The 15,060-nt window shown below is 34.8% G+C and overlaps 1 protein-coding gene across 1 annotated transcript; it reads left to right on the top strand.

Annotated features, from left to right (window-relative positions):
• The first annotated feature begins 611 nt into the window (after positions 1–611).
• Positions 612–3,444, top strand: LOC137001658 (uncharacterized). Its single transcript, XM_067360766.1, has 3 exons — positions 612–619; positions 1,596–2,098; positions 3,308–3,444. Exons 1-3 carry the CDS (start codon positions 612–614, stop codon positions 3,442–3,444), a joined length of 648 nt encoding a protein of 215 aa, XP_067216867.1.
• The last annotated feature ends 11,616 nt before the right edge of the window (positions 3,445–15,060 follow it).

Raw genomic sequence — 15,060 nt, 5'->3', positions numbered from 1 at the left:
TATGCTAAAAAAATAATGCAGGACGTATGGCGAAGCGGATTACAATGGGATGAATCGGTCTCACAGAGTATTCACACTGAATGGTTAGAGTTCGCGCGACAATGGCTATTAATAGATCACATTTCTTTCGATCGAAAACTTTTGATAGATAATTGTCACGATATTCAATTTCATGTTTTTTGTGATGCAAGCAATAACGGTTATGGTGCGTGTATATACGTACGCACTGTCGGAAGTCATGAGACAATAAAGACTCATTTATTATGCGCTAAATCGCGAGTGGCGCCTTTAAAAACGTTAACCATTCCGCGACTCGAACTCTGTGGTGCATTATTAGCAGCACGATTATACCAAGAAGTGAACGATGCGTTAGATATTACGCCTGACAAGGTCGTTTTCTGGTGTGATTCGACCATTGTATTACATTGGTTAAAAACACAGCCGCATTTATTGAAAACATACGTAGCAAACCGCGTAATAGCAATACAGGAACTAGCCGGTAGCCATGAATGGCAACACGTAAAATCAGAAGATAATCCAGCAGATGCAATTTCGAGAGGTCAATTACCGCGTGATTTTTTACGAAATCTTACCTGGCGTACAGGTCCGACATGGTTAGGTAAGAACGAAACCGATTGGCCTACCGATGTTTTGCAATGCAACGAAATACCGGAGTTGAAAAGAAATATTTGTTTATCGACTACATATAGCGATTTGGGAATTTTTGAAAGATACTCTTCATATTCAAAGGTACTCAGAATCATCGCATATTGCCTTCGAGTTCGGCAAACAAATAAATACATTGGGCCATTAAGCGCGGAAGAAATAAACGAAGCGGAAGTACGAACGTTAAAAATTCTTCAAGCGATTAGTTTTTCGGACGAAATTAAAAGACTGCAACAAGGCAAGACTTCGGTGAGCAAAAGTAAAATCGCCAATTTAAACCCATTTTTGGACGAAAATAACTTGATTCGCGTTGGAGGGCGTATTCAATTGTCTAAATTGACATTCGCGCAAAAACATCCCATTCTACTTCCGAATCGACACCATTTAACAGACTGTATTATTCGTGAGATACACGAAACACATTATCATACCGGCATTCAAACCACGCTTTATATATTGCGACAAAAATTTTGGTTGTCAGATGGTCGGAATCGAGTACGTAAAATCATACGCACTTGCACGCGCTGTGTACGTTTTGATGCTAATACAATAGATTATAAAATGGGAAATCTTCCATCAGTTCGTATACGTGAAGCTTTGCCCTTTGCCAACACCGGCATAGATTATTGCGGCCCATTTTACATTAAAGAAAAAAAATTCCGTAACAGAACGCGAATAAAAGCATACGTGTGCGTGTTCGTGTGTATGACAATCAAAGCGTTACACTTAGAAGTCGTGAGTGATTTATCTTCTGACGGTTTTCTCGCGGCATTGCGCCGATTCATAGCAAGAAGAGGCTTGCCAGAAAACATTTATTCTGATAACGGGTCTAATTTCGTAGGCGCACATAATCAATTGAAAGAAATGTACAAGTTATTCAACTCCGAGACACATAAATCTCTCGTAAATAATTTTGCAAATGCTCATAGAATTACTTGGCATTTCATACCGCCAATAGCGCCCCATTTTGGTGGATTATGGGAATCCTCCGTAAAACTTTTTAAACACCATTTCAAACGCGTTGTGGGGGATTCTTTATTCACGTTTGAGGAATTGACCACTTTCGTAACCGAAGTCGAGGGTATTTTAAATTCAAGACCAATTACTACCATATCAACCGATCCAAACGATGTTTTAGTATTATCACCAGCACATTATTTAATTGGCAAACCTATTACGGCTTTGCCGGAGGGCGACTTGTCCTCTGTTCCAGTCAACCGCCTATCTACCTGGCAACATATTACTAAGGTCCGACAGGATTTTTGGACACGCTGGTATCTCGAATACCTGAATGAACTTCAGATACGCAACAAATGGGTCAAGGATGGCTCACAAGTTAAATTAGACACTGTCGTGCTGATAAAGGACAAGAACCTACCATGTACTCAATGGGCGATGGGCAGGATCACAAAACTACATCCTGGCGAAGATGGTATAACACGGACTGTCACTATTAAAACCGCCAATGGAGAAATAAAAAGAACCGTGAAGGTCTTATGCCCGCTACCAATTGAAAAATAATCGGACAATTTTGTATAACGTTTTCTGTAATTAATTGTACAGCGTATACGTATATATATATATATATATATATATATATATATATACATATATTCTTGTATGTTCACGTAAAGGCGTAATACGTAATCGCCGAACATACTATATTACACACCATACATGCGATTATAAGCGAAATACAAATATAACGATGCGATAGTTGATCGTACTCTCTCAACGGGGGGAGTATGTCACGTATGAGAGCTCTCTATGCGTTGTGCACATAAATTAATATTGCAATAAAGCAATAATAGAAAATAAATATAAGGTCGGACGGAATAATGCGTTAACATACATACACATACACACACATACACACACGGATCTTATAAATTCGGCGAAGATCTAAAGGCCGCGCAATGTCTAACGATAGCGTCGGCGGTACTTTCTGACTTTTTTTATATCGGCGGTATTTTTTGATCTTTTTCATCGTGGGTAAATTTAAAAACAACAACCTTTGTCGGCATATTGTTGATGTCACCTTATGTATATGAACCAATCGGATTCAGAACCAATCAGAAGCCGGATCCAAGAAACTTAGCTTGGAAAGGCTAAAATAGGATTCAATACTGTTCTGCCCGAGCTAGTCGACGGTTCTACATCTAGACTATTTTCGAAAGGTTCACACGATCAAACATAAGAAAACGATATCGAGTGTGTGTGTGTGTGTGTGCATATCCAAAACAATAAACACGCGACTCAAGACGATTCGTCTCTAGGCGTTGTCGCGGTTCGTCCGACCACCAGGACTCAGGGTGAAAGATATAACGCCCCTAGGCGAGGTCCATGCGACTCAGGGCGTTCGAAGGCCCCTAAGCGTCGTCGCAAAACATTAGTGTGTGTCAAGTCCATGCGACTCAGGGCGTACGAAGGCCCCTAAGCGTCGTCGCAACATTAGTGTGTGTAAAAACCCACAAACTTGTACAATATCAATAAACTAATTTTTTATATACGGAACCACAGTGTGGATATATTTTATCCCTGCTGACACAAAACAGAGACAGATCCTTGATGTACACAAAATGTGCCTCGTTGTTTCCGTGCACATAGAGAAGGTTGACATGCTTCTCTTTTTTATCATCAGTGAGACGCAGAGGGATGATTTTGGAGTCTTCTATAGTGAAAACGTTGACGGAGATGGTGTTCAGTTTCTCGCATTTTGATATTTATGGAAGCGTCATGGGGAACTCTATGCCGCACAGGTTGAGCATCGTCGAGTAATGTGGATATTCGATTGTTCTTTCCGGGTGTTTTTCCGCTGGATGTAAAGCGGCGACGACTGCCAACGCAAAGCACGCATTATCGTTTGATTTCACGTTGACCACCGCCTTTTTTAACATAATTTTCCGCGGTAACTCGATGTGGCACCCTGCGCGTAGAGGATTCAACTTGTTGACGTTGATTGTTAGGTTCAGGATACGTCACAACGCCCATCCGCTGTCGTGTTCCTGAAACTCCTCCAGAGATGCCTGTATGACGTCAACCACATGCTTCGTGTACCACTCTTGTAAATCAGATGTTGGATATATCTCATGATTCTTCGTGGCGATGGTCTTCACGGCTGTCTTGTTACCCGCGATAAATTCCCCGTTGAATGCGGTGTTGATTTTAACGTTTCCATGCTCCGCCATGACGCTCTGGATCCGCTCAATAACCGTATTTTTTATATTTTCCAAAAATTCACGAGGATCGATGAAGTCGGAATTGACAACCGCACCCGTCAGCACACGGTTCCTAAACGCCGTCTCGATCTCCTTCCACGTGTAGCCCTTCTTCTCGTATCCGCCGTATCCAGCACCGATGGGCACAAAACGCTCGTGCAGGGTGTTCCTCACACCCTCCAGACGCACAATTTGCGCCACCAGAGAGTTGACTACTCCGGTTCGTTGTCTCTTGCGACATTTTTCCCTCAGAGAATCGAAGTATTCGTCGCACTCGTAGTCCCATGGAAGGAACTCTCCCAACGTTTTAATGTTCACTGCTCGTACGGTAAGATCGCGCTCCTTCTCCATTGCGATTGCCTTTGAAAATTCATATTTTTCTCACTTGCTTTATATACCCGCTTGTTGCACATGACACTAATTAAAAATATCGATGATGTCATGCAACTTGAAATCTGACAACATGGCGCCTAAAAGTGGCTGCATAAGGGCCTATGATCTAAAAATAGCGATGATGTCACACAAATTGAAATCTGGCCACATGGTGCCTAAAACTTGTGTAAACAATCCTTATCACCCCTTCCATTGTATTTTTTAAAAATAGCGATGATGAAATTTCTACAGGCGCTTTACTTTGATGCGTAGATAAAACCTGCACCAAAGGATGCCCAGGGAGAAACGTAAAGTCGAATAGATGTCTAGTTGACGTCTATTCGATAGATCTAAAATAAGTTGATTTTTGCATCTCGGTAGACGTCGAAATGATTTCTATTAGACACATCTATTAGACGTCTTGTAGATGTCTTATAAATGTTGATTAGACGCCTTATATAAAGCTTATATAAAGCTCGTATCAAACCATGCATTAACAATTAAAATTGAAATTTGACTAAACAGAACAAAGAAATTTTAGTCTTCTGTCCTGATTAATTAAATTCCAATCTTCAATCTTTAATACGTAGTCTGATATGGGCTTAACCCAACGGATTGTTAATATATATTAATGAATTGTCAAAATTATAGCCTCGTGTAATGTAATGTCAGATTTATTTATATGTAGTACATAAGTACATTGTTTTATTATAATATGCAATATTGTTTTAAGGATCACTGAAACATATACTGAGAAAAAATACAGCATTGTAGGATGCTTGCGCATTTATATCTTTAATATCATTTGACGCATACACTACAATGCTGTATTTTTTCTTAGTATATGTTTCACTGAGCCTTAAAACAATACTGCATAATATACATTTAACACAGTACATAATTGTAATATATATAATATAATAATATTTATAAGATTTCTAAAGTAGGTACTTATATTACTACAGTAGAATATATTATACGATACATTTCTACATTATTCAAATTTCTTTGCAAATACATACACAATATTTAATTATATTTATTATAAAATTTGTTAAGTTCAATTTTACTAATACTCTAAGATAAAAAATAATCTAATATTTTCTAGATCTAAAATTTTAATAAGACAAAGTTGACAAAATCTTTAAAGAAGTATAATCTAAAAATTGAGTTTATACATTATTAGAAGTAAAACAAACAAAAGGTTTGTTATTGTTGCGTTGCTATTTTGTACACTTGTATACAATTCGCACTTAAAATGAGAAGAACGTTATATTCAGGCGTTGGAGAGAAAAAAGAACTAAAGAGTGTACAATGCGATGCAACGCGAACTTTTGCAAATGCGAACTAACCTAAAAGCGTAATATTTTACTTTAAAGTACACAAAGATATTAAATCACAAGATAAAGCACAATCAATTTTTCCTTGGGAAAAAAATCGTGCACTTACCGGTTTCTTTTCATTATCCATTTTTCACTGTTTTATAGCAGCACACACGAGACACAAGACAGCACAGCACGTGAACACGTGAATAGGTTACGGCATTCGCGCGGCAATACTTGTTGAGCCTGAGCGGTATGAAAGGCAACGTAACCAATCATATAAATGATCGATATTGATTGGTCAATATAGCACCCGCAAAAATCAAAATTACTAAAACAATTTTTCCGTAAAAATATTATATATATATATATAATATTAATATAATATAATATTAAAGAACAATTTATAATCGATTATAATTATACAGGGTGAGTCATTTTAATCTATGGATCCGAATATCTTCCAAATTACGGTATCTACAAAAAAATGGTTTAGATAAAAGTTGACCAAGACAGAGGGGGTTATTTAATTGTATATGCTGCTGACAGCCTCGGGTAAAAGAGGACAGACATAATGCTATCTCTTTCTTTTTGCAGGTATAGCTATCGACCATATATGTAGACATCATTATTAATTTTATAATCTCCAAAATCATGACAGACAGAAATTGATTCGCGCAAATACAAAGTAAATATTAATATTAGAAAATACATTTTATGAGATTATTTTTTTAACCACAAAATTTTTGTGTTTTTATCCTGATGAGGCTATATTGCATTAATATATTTACTTATTGTTAGAAGTCTATTAGACATCTATTAGATGCCGAAAGATAATTTGTAATCTAAACAGTGTTTGATAAACAATACATCGCTATTGTGTAAATATTAAGTTTTAATTTTGTATAGGGAAATAAATGACACAAAATTACATGGCATCTAATTTAGATATTTCTAGACATTATTTTAGACTAGATGGCTCCGACATCTAATAGACGTATATCCGATCTTGTGTTTCTCCCTGGGTATAAACAATTCTCGGAACTATAAATCATTTTTGTATAAACAATCCTTATCTTATCTTTTCCAGGAATTGATGTAATCCGATACCTTCTCCTCACCTCCCTCGTCACCCCCTCTATTCCAAAAGTGCTGACGCAGTGTAATCCGATACCCTTTGTATAAACAATTTTTATCTCTATATGACTCATGTTTATATAAACAATCCTTATCTTATCTCTTCCAGGAATTTATGTAATCCAATACCTTCCCCTCTCCCCCGCACCTCCCTCGTCACCCCCTCCACTCCGAAATTACCCCTCTCCTACAAAACGATGACGTCATTACCCCCTCTCCTCCAAAACGATGACGTCATTACCCCCTCTTCCTCAACCTCTTCCGCCCTTCACCCGCGCACCCCCTCAGATGCTTGGATCAGAACTCCCATAGTATAACTACTAATAATTCTACCTCGCTGATAGTCGCCTTGCTATTCTTCATAACAGTTTCTACAATACAAATGTAATCGCAATCGAATAATTTTTTTTAATAGGATGTTATAGTAATATTCACATAAATACATATGTGTTGCATCTACAAATTACAGCCTGCCACAATAAACTTTCGGACATTGTTACTGTTATGAAATATTGTACTTCTTATCGACGAGAGATGGTTGAAAAAACGCACATTATATTCAATACCTGAATATATTGAAAGCTTCAACAGAAATCATTGCAACTATAGTTGTAAAAAGAATCTTGGCGGAAAAATTGTACCAAAAATTTCTAGAATCTCAGCAAAAATGACCAAAAGTTTCGATAGAAATTAATTTACATTATAACATATAGTTTCTCATAATATCGATCATAAATATTTTTAAATTTCTATAATCCGTTAATACAGTATAATGCAGTATAATATATGTATATCATGGTTGTAATACAGTTTCGTAAGTTGTTAAAATTGCAATAAAAACCTATAAATTTGTAGTTTTCAATATTTATAAATATATTATTAAATTTTCCTAGTAATTTAAATATATATATGTATTTTCATTAAAAAATGTATGAAATATTATGCAGATCTCTGAAAATGTACCCAAACCTACATGAATTATACAAACAGTACGAAAATAGAATAAAGAAAAGTTTCAAAACCATATGAATTATTTTTAAAATGTGTGAAAAGTGTATGTATACATTTTTCTGTACAAATGGACATTTATCCGCCAAGGAACTTGTCATAGTCCCAATGATTCCTTGCGAAATTATATCTCTTAAAAGGTCTGAATCACCTTAATAAAAAAATATTTCATAAAGGTTATTCAGGCTCCTTAATGGATATTGTTCGCTTATGAAGAATGTTCATTAAATTTTACCAACAATGACGTCGGACACTTTCGATTGTCGGAGCCTCAATTTTTTATTTTGCCCCGTCCACGTGCACTTAGTCGCCAGTTCATGTCCAAAAGTCTCGGACATAATGTTCCGGACACGGTTTTTTAAAGTTTCTCCGCCTAGTAGCGACATTTTTCGAATCTGTAAGAAAACATATAATATGAAATTCTTAAATTTGTATATATTTTCGGAAAAAAATAACAAAGAATGAATAAATTGTCACGTCCCGTGCCGACGGAACGCACAAATGGTGTATGATTCCAGGAGCAAGAGGCCCTTGTCGTCCAAATTAATGGAAATGATGGTTACCCGTCTCCTGGTTACTATTAGGGTTGTTTTAGCCGCTGTCACCAGTTTTATTAATGTGGTTTGCTCCACAGGTGGTCACTTCCAAGGTCGCGGGCCAACTGGTTCTGCAGAAGGTGTTCGGTCCTTGGAGGATATAGGTATGTTTTCCACAGGTCGAAATAAAGATTTAATTCTTCTTACGAGTGGATGTTCATTTTATTCCTCCCTTTCCTTTTATATGTATATGTTGTAACTAATAAAATTTGAGAAAAATGTAGATAAAATATTCATTTTTATTATATTATATAAATATTAGTGTCGCCTCCGACCATTTCGCGGTAATCTAGGAACCTTAAATTTAACCTATCCTTAATAAATTTCAAGATAATTCTGGTTAATATAAGCCCGTGATATTTATATGCGTTTCTTAAATCTACGTTTGTAACAGTTATAGACCTAAGGGTTAAAGTTTGGGAAGGAATGTATTGGTAGAATCTTTTAAGTTCGAGGTCAGAAAATAGGGTTAGAAGATGATTATAGTGATAAGTACACGCATGGCATTCCCTAATGTTTCTTACTTGGGCAAGGGATAATTTACAAATAGCACAGACATAGACTCTCTTTTCAATATAAAATTTAACTTTGTGGCGCAGTTTTAATATGTGCCCTGCTCTAAATTCTGGAGTTCCTTTCGCCAAACAAGTGTAGCAGATCACTGCTGCATCCCTGGGCGACTTTTGTGCATAATAAGACTTGACACAATATATGAATCTGTCTATAAATATTCTGCTTAAATTTATATTAAACCTAGGAAGTAACTCTACGATAGGATGTCTCTTATAATCTATGGTGATCTGATGTGTCATCTAATAAAAAAAAACAAAATTTGGAATCTTACTGTTTGCCTGTCCAATTTAATAATAATAATAATTAATATTATAAAATATTGTTTATAGAAATTTAAATAATACCAAAACAATTGTTTATAAAAATTTAATCAACAAAAAAAAATTTTGTTTACAAAAAGTTAATCCATAAAAATAATTGTTTACAAAAATTATTCAATAAAAATAATTGTTTACAAAAAAAAAATTTAATCAATAAAAATAATTGTTTACAAAAAAAAATTTAATCAATAAAAATAATTGTTTACAAAAAAATTTAATCAATAAAAATAATTGTTTACAAAAAAAATTTAATCAATAAAAATAATTGTTTACAAAAAAAAATTTAATCAATAAAAATAATTGTTTACAAAAAAAAATTTAATCAATAAAATAATTGTTTACAAAAAAAATTTAATCAATAAAAATAATTGTTTACAAAAAAAAAATTTACAATAAAAATAATTGTTTACAAAAAAAAATTTAATCAATAAAAATAATTGTTTACAAAAAAAAATTTAATAAAATATTGTTTATAAAAAATTTATTTAATAAAATTATTAATATATAAAATTATTCATATGTGAAAGAATTGTTTAAGGGAACACTTAATAATAGTTTAACACTATTTCCTAAATTTCTATCTTACCTTTAAATGCGAATGGTTAATAACGATTATCAAGCTGGCAATTACTTAGTATCTTCGTACCCTTCTTAAATTGGGACCGTATACGTATGCTCCCTTTTCTGAGTTTTAATAAAAATTATAATAATTTAATAAATCATTAAATACCAGCAATATGTATGAACTTTGTAAATGGTGCCAGTCTTCCTTAATAGTGAGTAGCTGCTGGCTGATGTCAGTGGCAGATCTCGTTCGCTTACTGCACTTTTATCTTTTATTACTTTTAAAATTCTTAATATAGAAAAAGAATTTAAATTAGTCAATTATAATTTATACTGATTACACTTTATTAAAATTATAGAATAAAATGAGAACGTACAACTTTAATTTAAATTAAATGCTATTTCTAGGCAATTATTACAATACGATTGACGTAGAAATTCAAAGTTACATTTATTTCTTTCAAATAACAATTCGCGGGACTCGAATTAGACTTAATAAGTCTTACCGCAATATATGTCGTCGTCTTTTATAATTATTTCGCGTCTACGCGTATACAGGATCGTGTGCTGAGACACGTCCGACTTCTACGACGGCTACCTTCTAATGAAGTATTTTAAGCGGAGCGTACTAACCGGCACGTCCGTACTAGTCAATGGTTAGTTTTCGAGTGTCGCTACAGTGGGGGCCCGCGCAACTGCAGAGCTCTCCCGGCGCGTTCAGTGGAGGGGATTCCTTAGGCTCGTCCCCAAATTATGGCATGACTTATGCATGCGCTACATAGAGGGTGAACTCGCATCACCTTTTTAATTAATTTCGGCATGACTTATGCATACCTTACATAGAGTGTGCACTCACACTATTTTTTAATTAACTCTTTCTTGAGTCATGGAAAGAAGTCGAGACATATATGGGCGACTCTTAGTGAAATTCGATTTTCGTTCGTTCATTAGTTTTTTTATAATATTAATAATTTTATCAATCATATTGTTGCACAGCGGTACTGCTATACTTATAATTAATTAAATTTTTACGTTTTTAACAATGTTAACTAAGGTTTCGCTTGCTTAAAATTATAAAGTTATACATAAATAAACTAAATGATATTTCCATAATTGTTAATAATAATTAAATAATTTGTTTATAAAATTTTTATAAATAAACAAATTTTTAAAAATCTTAAAATTTTTATATTTTTTTATTTTTTGTAAATAAACATTTTTTGTAAACAAACTTTATAATTTTCTAAATTTTTGTTTTTATACTTTTAAACATGTTTTCATAAGTTTTATAAACAAATTTCCCAAAACTTAAATTCTTTAAATTTTTCGATTTTTCGAAAAAATAAATATTATTTGTAAACAAAAGTTAAATTTTTCTAACTTTCTATTTTTATACCTTTAGGCATATTTTCACAACTTTTAATAATTTTTCATTTTTGTTCTTTTACACATACTTTCACAATTTTTCATAACTTTTCATTCTTCATTCTTTACACATACTTTTATAACTTTTCATTTTTCATTCTTTACAACTGTTACGTCCTGATAGATGTAGAATTTTTTCGTTGGGCTCGGCGATCGACGTAAACGGACCTGACCGCACGAGCCGAGCGGCACGTTTAGGACTTGCGACGGGTCAGCGACTGGAAGAGTCGTTTTTACTCCGTCAACAAGTCAACCGCTCGTGGTTCCCTTTTTGGGTCAAGGAATTGAATCCCTATTACCCGGGGCGGAACCTTTGTGCGCAATTTGAGAGGGAAGGTGTGAGGGGGGTGACGAACGAGGAGGGTGTGGTTAAATGAAAAAGAACAAAAGTTTAATTTATTAAAGACAACATTTTAATTTGATTGAATTTATAATTAGGATACAAAAACTTAATTCTTAATCGCATATATTAATAATTTTATTTATGTATTCTTTACAAGTGTGTGTGTGTATGTGTGTGTGTGTGTGAGTGTTTTATTTTTCCGGAGGGAGGACAGAAGAAATAATAAAATAAAGAGAAATGAACTGACTTACTCGTTGCAGAGTAGTTTCGGATCGCGTTGAATGTGTACGGTGGTTTTGAGCAGGCGCCCCGTTGAGGGATGGTGTGTAGGCGTCGGACCCTTTTGTCAACGTGTGGGCACCCTGCTGCTGGATGGTGTCGTCAGGGTGATGAACCCTCTACTTGGTCGTGACAAAGTATCGACCTTTTTTATTTCGCGGCCAGAACTACTCGGAAAACTGTCTTAAGGACTTGGCGAAACTTGCTTGATAACTGAGTGACTAATTGGGTATAATTGCGCTTGGAGCCACCAAAACACGGGTTTTTATACCCTTTCCTTGGGGTGGATCCATTTGGAAAATCTTAGGTTTTTGAAGCGGGGATCGAATAGGAATTAGTCTTGTGAGAAGATTTTTAATGTGGGGGAGGATGGCGTCATTTTTAACTAATAGGATTAGGTTTAGGTAATTAAGTTACTTGGAATGGGGGTAGGAAGAAAGGGGCCCTAACGAATAAGGAATAGCGTCGTTTCGGGTCCATATGCGATGGGGGTAGGTTTTTGAGGTGGCGTAACCCGGTTGGTGTTAATTAGTATAGGTGGGGTGCATCTCAGTGTCTTAAGATCTAGGTGGGCGTAGTCTTTAGACCGTACGACGGAATGAAGGGTGGTCTATAGAGGTGCTTGCCCCGATTCCCGGCTTTCGGATTGGAGGGTTGAGAATCGGTATATGAGTTCGCGAGGCCTTGGGTCACTGATCTAATAAATTTGACAGTTTACGACTGTCGCGTGGCCCTGGGGTCGCGTGGAGAGTGCGATTAATGCATCTCGGTTTCCCAGACCTACTGAACACGTGCACCGTATCAGGTGTCATGCCTTCTAGGCGTGCGACTGTGGTCATTACCCGATCGTCACTCGGTAAAATCCTATCTATTAGGGTTCCCGTAGGCAGAATCCAAGTATATGGCTAGCTAGTGCCAGTTTTTATTTCCTACTTTAAACATCTGGAGTCGACTAAAGACTCCGGTTACCGCAAGTTTTGACTTTTATGATTTTTCTGACGACGATAGGCACGCTGACCGACCAAGGTATTTTCAAATATCTATCCCCCTTGCTATTTTTCTCTGTAAGAAAGTTCGAGCTCATGGTGTCTCGTGAGAAAAACAGCTCTGGCGTTATAATATTCTTTAAAAGTTTTTTGTTGGTCCCGTGTTTACTAGGTCTGGTATTTAAATAAAAGAAAAGAATCGTGAAGTCTGATCAGGACGTAACACAACATTTTTCATAACTTTTCATTCTTCATCCTTTAAACAACCTTTTATAACTTTTCATTTTTCATTCTTTACAATATTTTTCATAACTTTTCATTCTTCGTCCTTTACAACTTTTGCTAATTTTTCTTAACGTTTTACTTTGATTAAAATTTAAAAAAAAAAAAAAAATTTTTTGCGTTTTATTCTCATAAAAAAAAAATAAAATTTTTGCGGGACGTTACAAAATACAAAATTATAACACGGAAATAATACATGGATATATTAAAGTGTAATCCTAAGTAATTATTATTCACAGATATTAAAATAATAACCATATGCAAGAAGGAATCATTTAATTGAGAATTGTTCGTATTTTAATGAGTATACTTCCTTTTCTTGCATGACTATAAATTGATGAAGGTAATACTTGAGCTAAAATGTACAATTTTTTTAAACTAACTTTCGGTGTTATATTGCAAATGTAATGCACGGCCATGTATATTAATAATTAGTTTTTTAACAAAATACTTACAAATAGTTGCCGAATATCTTTATCCTCGAATTTTGCGTTGCAGGCTTGTAACTGGTCCACTGTTGTAAGAGGGAAATCTGGTAGAAGCGAAAAATCTGGCACTTCAGCTACATTTTGGGCTGCTCCTCTTCCATCGCTCATTAACAGAATAATTTGGTTCAGTTTCCGTTCCATATAGGCCAATTTGCTAAAAAGTAGGTCCCATTTTTCTAAAAACATAAAAATACGAAATTATTAAAATAAAATTATTTATATTGTTTTGTATAACATGCACAGTTACAGTAAAAATATAACAAAATTTACCAGAAAATGCTGCACCATTATTAATATCATGATTATCATTCATTTCATTATTATCCATTTCTGCGTTGTCAATCGGCCAAATTTGAATTGAATCGGAAAATACTGGCAAATTTGAAACTTCTGCACCTACTAATAAATGAAATATATTATGCAACTACTGATGTGATACTGATAACACGGATATGTCAAAAAAGAAGTAACGCTTCCAAATAACGATACCTTCAGCCGTTTCTGTTTTAGATTGCTGCTTCGATTTTTTTTTGTTTGTCGCTTGTTGTTCTTCTGTAAAAAAAGTACACAATATAAGATATTTATATCTTAAATCATACTTATATCATTTACATTAGGTGAACTGGATGAACTTATAGTTAAATTTGATTGATCATAAATTTAAAAATGAATATCGCACCTGCGTCACGCTCCAGCTCCAATTCGTTATCCCGTGAATTACTCTCAAATTGGCTCTCAATAAGGCATTGTTCGAAAACATTGTCGAAATTATTAACTTTTGAAGATCCGCAGGCTACAAATCAATAATCTTTTATTATTAAAAGAGTCCTTTTTTATTCCAATGAAGTATTGCATTACGCACAGAAATAAATAACAAACCTGTCTTACTGAATGCAGAGTTCGTTTTCAGCTCACTTGATCCTTTATTTGATGTTTTTCGTACTTTTTTCTCCTTTCGTTGGTCTATAAATTTTCGAAATTTTAATTCTACAATTTCATTTGATAAGAACTTTGTCTACATATCCTCGTATTGCATACTTTCATCAGAAGTGGAGTCCCCATAAAAAGTACGTTTTTTGATCAGTCTTTTTTCAGCTGTATTACCCCCCGCTAATGATTTTGAAACGATGAGGTCTTCATCCGAGGCAGACATTTCGGCTGTTGCTATTTCCACGGTACGTGCTGTCTCAAAAGTGTCTGAAATTATACATACCAATTATATATATAAATACATATATTTTTGTTGTTGTATTTAATAAAAGATATAACGTAAAGCATACCGAAAGATCGAAAACTTCTTCTAAATTTTTCTTCGACCCAATCATCCATTGGCGACAGATTTTTCAAGCATGCCTGGGTCAGCATGCTGCTCTTTTGGGGTATTTTAAATGTTGATTCTTCCCGGTTCATCCAGGATGCGCGTACTGTTATACAGTATTCGTCGTACACGAGAACGTGGAATGCCATTCTGGAAAAGTAAT

The sequence above is a fragment of the Linepithema humile genome, chromosome 8, assembly GCF_040581485.1.
Source record: "Linepithema humile isolate Giens D197 chromosome 8, Lhum_UNIL_v1.0, whole genome shotgun sequence".
Lineage (NCBI taxonomy): Eukaryota > Metazoa > Arthropoda > Insecta > Hymenoptera > Formicidae > Linepithema > Linepithema humile.
The sequence above is the reverse complement of the archived record's forward strand: the minus strand, read 5'-3'. Positions and strand labels throughout refer to the sequence as shown.

Bases quoted from the DNA above. Each gene is read 5' to 3' on its own strand.
- LOC137001658 (XM_067360766.1), top strand. The intron at 2,099-3,307 runs GTATAACACGGA...TTTTATCATCAG, and splicing joins ACTACATCCTGGCGAAGATG to TGAGACGCAGAGGGATGATT.